The 6,384-nt window shown below is 39.2% G+C and overlaps 1 protein-coding gene across 1 annotated transcript; it reads right to left on the bottom strand.

Moving 5' to 3' along the window:
* Positions 1-1,187: 1,187 nt before the first annotated feature.
* On the bottom strand, positions 1,188-4,999 carry CIMIP1 (ciliary microtubule inner protein 1; the record flags this gene model as incomplete). The annotated part of the gene is made up of 3 exons (XM_010172040.1): positions 1,188-1,343; positions 3,762-3,860; positions 4,918-4,999. Coding segments are annotated over 3 exons (337 nt in total), but the record flags the coding sequence as incomplete, so codon positions are not given.
* Positions 5,000-6,384: the final 1,385 nt, after the last annotated feature.

Below are 6,384 nucleotides of genomic sequence, written 5' to 3'. Positions count from 1 at the left end.
TTAGGTAGGTAAAGAAGTGCAAGAAGACTGAACTCCATAGCACTGAGGTGGCTCACCAGTAACTCCCAGTGCAATTCCCTACTGTTTCTGAGTCTTTCACCCAGGCCTGGTTGGTGTAAATATTGGTATCAACAAAACTGACACAACAGAAATACTTTGTAACATCTTTGCATTCTGATCAACTCATTGAAAAAAACCTGTTTTGATACCAAAACTGATTTTGAAAGTGACTTCATTTTGCTAAATGGCCTTTGTATGTTTTATTTATACCAATCAAGCAGCTGCACTGGAAACTACTCAATTACTCATGTGTGTAACTACACAAACTACCTGTAAAGTATGCACAACACAAAAGACAATGCATTTAATAATTGTGACTTAACTATACTTATCATTTGCCTGGTTTTTTTCAAGCTATAGTGGACACACTATGATGAAGCCTAATAATTATATTTTCTGCAGGTGTTGTTTGTTTGTTTGTTGTGTTTTGGTTTTTTTTGAGGAAAGCTCCTTTCCAAATGTACAGATGCAGTTCCATGACACCTTCAGACAATTTCAGTCATGCCTGCTACCCTTCTCATCCCCTTTCTGTTCCAAAGAGATGTTTTGCACTAGCACAGGCACTTGAGCAATTCAGTAGTGAGCCAGTTCAGAGTACTGATTGAAAACTAATTCTAAACAGAGATTCCAGTACTGCTGAGCGATGAACTGGGAATGAGCAGCGGGGTAGGATTGTCAGGAACATGGTAATCTGTATTTATGTTTGAAAAAGCTGCTGTGAAACTGAGTCTGAATGGAGGCTTTCATGGAGAAACAATGATGAAAATGTGCTCTGTCATTACAAAGTAAGTTTTTTAAAGGCTTCCAATAAGTATTTTAAAATCATAGTCTTACTAATGCTAATAAAAATTAAAAATAGTACCTGCTCTGTGATCTTTATATGAGTTTATTCATTGTTGCTTCCAAGTAAACGTGAAGCAGTGTTAACAGCTTGGATGCCATAGATTTCAAAAAATCAGTAACAAATAAAATGCTACATTAAAATGTTTGCACTTTACCAAAATGATTGTGAATGCTTGCAGAAATTGTTTTTAAAGCATAAATATTTAACAGTCCAACAGTCCACTACAGAATGTTAACTCAGGGACGCAAATGGATCTATGTGCCTAACTGTTATTTCTTAAATGTCAGTCAGAGGGCTCACAGGGCCACTTCAGATCCTTAAAAAAGGCACCTTTGCAGCTTTGGATTTGAAAACCACGTTCAAGTTCCAACCCTGGAACAGCTGATCTCCAGCCAATAAATCCCTGGGTAGTCTTAGGTACTGGGGGAGATGGCATCACCTAGAATAAAAGTAACATGAAGAATTAAATGACTAAAAGGTTTTTTATTGTAATTTCTGTCATGCAAAGTCCTCTTTTGTGCTGTAGTGTGTGTGTAAATGAGAACTTATAAAAAATAGTGGGTTTAAATTCAATCTGATGAATTAATGTCCTGAACACACACTGACATTAATGAAAGAAGAACTTTGAAAGATAGCCCAGTTGCATGCAAGTTTGATTTATAATACAGTTTATAATTTAAAAAGTTATTAGAATAAGTTAGGTCCCATTCTATAACAAGGCACAGGGGAAGAGAACTAAAATGGCCAAATTCCAATGAAGAAACTAACTTTCATTTACCACCCTTCTAAAAAAACCCCAAAACCCAAAACTTTTAGTGCCTAAATTGGTGTGTATAACAGGAAATCAAAAAGCAAAGTTACTGTTTAGTTGTGTACATTAGCATACTTTTTTTCCCCTAAGTTTTGCTCAATACCTTTCTAAGGGCTTTAGTGGCTTTACAATATTAGGAGAATAATTTTATTTTCAGCTTTGTCTTTTTTCCTTTCAGAATAATAATAATAATATTATTTAAAACTAGTTAACTTCTCTAAACAGGAGAAATAGCATTTTATACTTACTGTAATGTATTTGGTAGCAATGCAGCTATGGAATAATAGTTTTGTGGCCAAATGCTAAAGATATTACTGACCAAGCTGGCTTCGGCATCAAGAACTACTTATTCGTTCCACCTTCTTTCTACTTTAAAAGATGAGGAAGCATCAAGTTAATCTGCAACTAATCTAGCTAAAAAGGAAACAAAACAAAAGCCAACAGCCTCTGTTCACTGACTGCTGTGCTTGCTTTGGCTGAATCATCTCAATTGGGCATGTTATATCATTTTAGCATCTGGGGACTTAGCAGAGAAATACACAGCAAGAGAACAATGTTTCAGTTCTCTTGCCAGAGTTGCTTCACTTTGTTCTTTGGCCAAGATTGGAAAATGTTTATGATATTTAGGTGGAGCAGTTCCTCTGAAAAGATAATATTTATGGCCAAAAGTGCCACCCACTGAGCAGGATAATGAAGGAAATCATGTGCCACTTACAATCTGGAGGAAGAGAGTATGAAGAAGCAATTATTAATCTAACCTAGAGGGAGCAGATATGATGAGTTACCATGAAGGTGAATGTGCAGAAAGACACATAGTTCTGAGTAAGGACTTAAGAAACTTCACTCTGAATATGTAATGGGTGACCTAAATCACAGCCAACCCTTATCTTCCTTAGCAAATAATGATTCTGAGGTGAAACAGAAACTATGATCCCTGTTCCAGTATGCACCAGGCTATGCACGCTACTTTAACAGCAGATAACTGTCTGCAGGATTTTTTAACACACATACACCCTCACTGTGCTGAAGCAGAGGTAAACTTGACTGTAATTGGAGGTCTGAGACAAAATTGAAGAACAAGTAGCATTACTGGCAGAAATGCTGCCATTTCATTTCTCTGCCACACTCAGCACTAGCTCATAATTTTTGTTTCAATTTAATCTCAGTAAGAGCTTTTAGTACTTCCTTACCTTATCATCCCACCCTTGGAATCCTTTGAAAGAAAGTTAGTTGAGCCAGTATGAATTTCCAATCTCTTTTGTTTCCTTAATCTTCTCTAAGTGGACTAACCTTCCTTTTTGTTAGCATATTCTGCTTCCCCTTTTATGAAGATGTTTTCCAATGTCACTGATTTAGCTGCCTCAATAGTTACCCTGTTCACTGGTGATTCTGACATTGTATATTTATAAATCAAACCATTAGACACACTCGACTCTCATTTCCAGCTGTTTGACAACTTTTAGACTGTGAATATGGGAATATAAATCATATAATATAAAATCAAATAGTTATGAATTGGCTTATTAGAACTGGCTTCTTCTGGCTACTCTAATTTGTGTCACTAAAGATGACAATGGCATTGTCTCTGCCAAAAAGAAGACTCCTAAATAAAGCTAGAAAAATGGCTACATCTTAATCAATAGTTAAAGCTGAGAGTGAAGGTTATGGTAAGCCTTGAAGTAAGACATGTATATGTCCATTTGAGCAATGAATGGTCAGCAGTCATAAATGGCTCTGTGAGCACTCTTCTGCACTAAGCTGCACAGTTGACTCTTCTGTTACTAGATGTCACAGAGGAGTGCATGGGGAGGTGCTTTACAGAAAGATGATTATGTGCAGTGAAAGCTCTGTGAACTAACAGCCATATCCAAAGGGCAATTCCTTGTCTTAAATGAATGCTTTTAAAGCACTGCTCGGGTTGCAAATACAATTTACTTTGACCTTTAGTTAAAGGCCCACCTCTGCAAGACAACTGATTTTTAGAGCTTGTGTGGTTTCTTAAGACAGATATTGCTGTATTGCAATTTTAAAATCCAATTTTCTAACCTTAATGTATTGTTCCACAGGTGTCACAGGTCGAATCTGCAGATGATCTGGAAGCTGTATCTTGGGCTTTGTATTTTCTTTCTTTTCATCTTCAATCAACTAAAACCAAAACAACATTAAAAATTGGAGTCTTTATCTTTTGAAATATGCTGTAGTATCTGATATCTACACCATTCCCCTTATTTGTTGCATCTGAATTCCCTGTTCTTTCCATCTAAAACAGGACTACTTATTGTAGTGCTTTGGAAATTATTGTAATGTACTTTTTAGTTTCAGAAAGTGATAGAATTCTGAATTTCAGGTGAAAGACTAAATATTGCTGAGTGATTCCAACTCTCTTAACTACATCATTGGTACAAAACGGTCTAGAAATGTATCTTAGATATATCTTATACAGCCACAAAACAGAGAATAGTAAATGCTAAATACACATGTTCACCAATGGTAGCGATGCATAGTTTGTCAACCTTTCAGCTGTAGATCTGTTAGTACTGTGCAGAGGTGGTCTGCATGACAGACCACAGTTATCAAGGATGGATGTTGAAGCCTAGAGGACCAAAGTTTTCAATGGTGCTAACTTGAATGACTACAAGAATTTAAAAAAAATCCTAGAACTGTTTAAGTACTTCTAGCCCCATGGAAAGTACATTTATAACTATTCAGGGGCCACATCAATCCTGTTCTTTAGCAGCAAAATACTGTGATTCCAAATGTAACACTATGTGCTACTATATTCTAATATCTAAACATCACTGAGAACAGACATCTCTCCAAATATTTTCGTTTGTTGTAAATTCCCCCACTGAAAATTTAATTAGCTAGAACCTTTTCCCCTTGATTTTTAAACTACCATATGGATAGACAAAGGGGAAATATTTTCCTGTCAGTGTGCATCTAGTACTTGTTAACACTCTCGGGAGTCATGTTTCTCAAGAGAAATATATCAGAATATGCATAGCATACAAATTACCACTTGCCATATTTTATTCAGAGGGAAACTGAAAACTTTGAACCCATCTTAAAAGTAGTGCACTTGATACCTCAGAACCTAGCTTAGAAAAGCATATTCAGTACATTTCTAGTCTTCCGTGCTCTGATTATTTTGTGTCCAGATAAATTTGTGAACAAGTACATTTCATGTACATTTCAATTTTACCTCCTCAAGAGGTGTTTTCAAGAATCCCCACTTGTGAGACCATCTTTTTGCAGTTTCTAGTTCACTTTCAATGTATTTTTTCCTGAAACAGATAAATATTTAAGATGACTTTGAAAGCTTTAATTAAAAAAACAATGCAAACCCAACTATTAATGTCACAAAGCAGAGCACTTTAGCATGAATCTTTAGATCTTTGCCTTAAAACAGCAAGTTTATGAGTTAACAATTGTCTGACTGAGGTAGTGGGGAAATGTGGGGTTTTTTTCTTCACCGTGAGGGTGGTCAGACACTGGCACAGGTTGCCCAAGGAAGTTGTAGATGCCCCCTCCCTGGAAGTGTTGAAGGCCAGGCTGGATGAGGCTTTGAGCAACCTGGTCTAGTGGAAGATGTCCCTGCTGATGGCAGGGGGGTTGGAACTGGATGAGCTTTAAGGTCCCTTCCAGTCCAAACCATTCCATGATTCTGTGTTTTCCATAAGTTGGAAATGAAACAGTAGGTGTGAATGCACTTCCTTGCAAATGACATTTAAGTTAGGAATTGGAGGTCAGTTTTGAGCCCCTCACTACTAGAAAGCCACGGAGGCCCTGAAGCGTGTCCAAAGAAGAGCAATGAAGCCGGTGAAGGGTCTGGAGCACAAGCCTTATGAGGAGTGGCTGAAGGAACTGAGGTTTTTCACTCTGGAGGAGGCTCAGGGGAGACCTGATTGCTCTCTACAACTACCCAAACCGAGGTTCTAGCAAGGTGGGGTTGGTATCTTCTCCTGGGTAACCAGCAATAGGACAAGAAGTAATAGCCTCAAGTTACGCCAGGGGAGGTTCAAGTTCAATATTGGGAAAAATTTCTTCTCCAAAAGAGTGGTCAGATATTGGAACAAGCTGGTAATAGCCTCAAGTTACGCCAGGGGAGGTTCAAGTTCAATATTGGGAAAAATTTCTTCTCCAAAAGAGTGGTCAGATATTGGAACAAGCTGGTGAGGGAAGTGGTGGAGTCACCATCCCTGGAGGTGTTCAAGACACGCGTAGCTGTAGCACTCAGGGATATGGTTTGGTGGCCACGGTGGTGATGAGTTGACAGTTAAAGGGCTTTTCCAACCTTAGTGATTCTGTGATTCTTCTGTTCAAGAAATTTGCTATGACACATTTTTTGAAAAACTTGAAGAAGGCGGGCCAGTTCCCGTCCATATGTACTTCCATGTGCTACTGACGGACGAAATGAGCGTGTGTCCCCCGCCCTGCCCCGGCCCTTCCCCGGTTCCTGGCCAGCACCGGAGCAGCGCTGGCTGCTGCGGGTCGGTCCCTCACAGCTGTGCCCCTCCAGCTCAGGGCTGAGCCGCTTCAGGGGCTTCTGGCAGCTGGCGGGCTCCTCAAGGAGCACGCACCCGGTGCGAGCACAGGGGAACTGAGCCTGGGAACAAACTCCTTCAGCCTCTCCCCGCCGGAGCGCGGGGGCTGAGCGCGGAGCTGCCGG

The sequence above is a fragment of the Antrostomus carolinensis genome, unplaced genomic scaffold (assembly GCF_000700745.2).
Source record: "Antrostomus carolinensis isolate BGI_N321 unplaced genomic scaffold, ASM70074v2 scaffold4837, whole genome shotgun sequence".
Taxonomy (NCBI): Eukaryota; Metazoa; Chordata; class Aves; order Caprimulgiformes; family Caprimulgidae; genus Antrostomus; species Antrostomus carolinensis.
The sequence above is the reverse complement of the archived record's forward strand: the minus strand, read 5'-3'. Positions and strand labels throughout refer to the sequence as shown.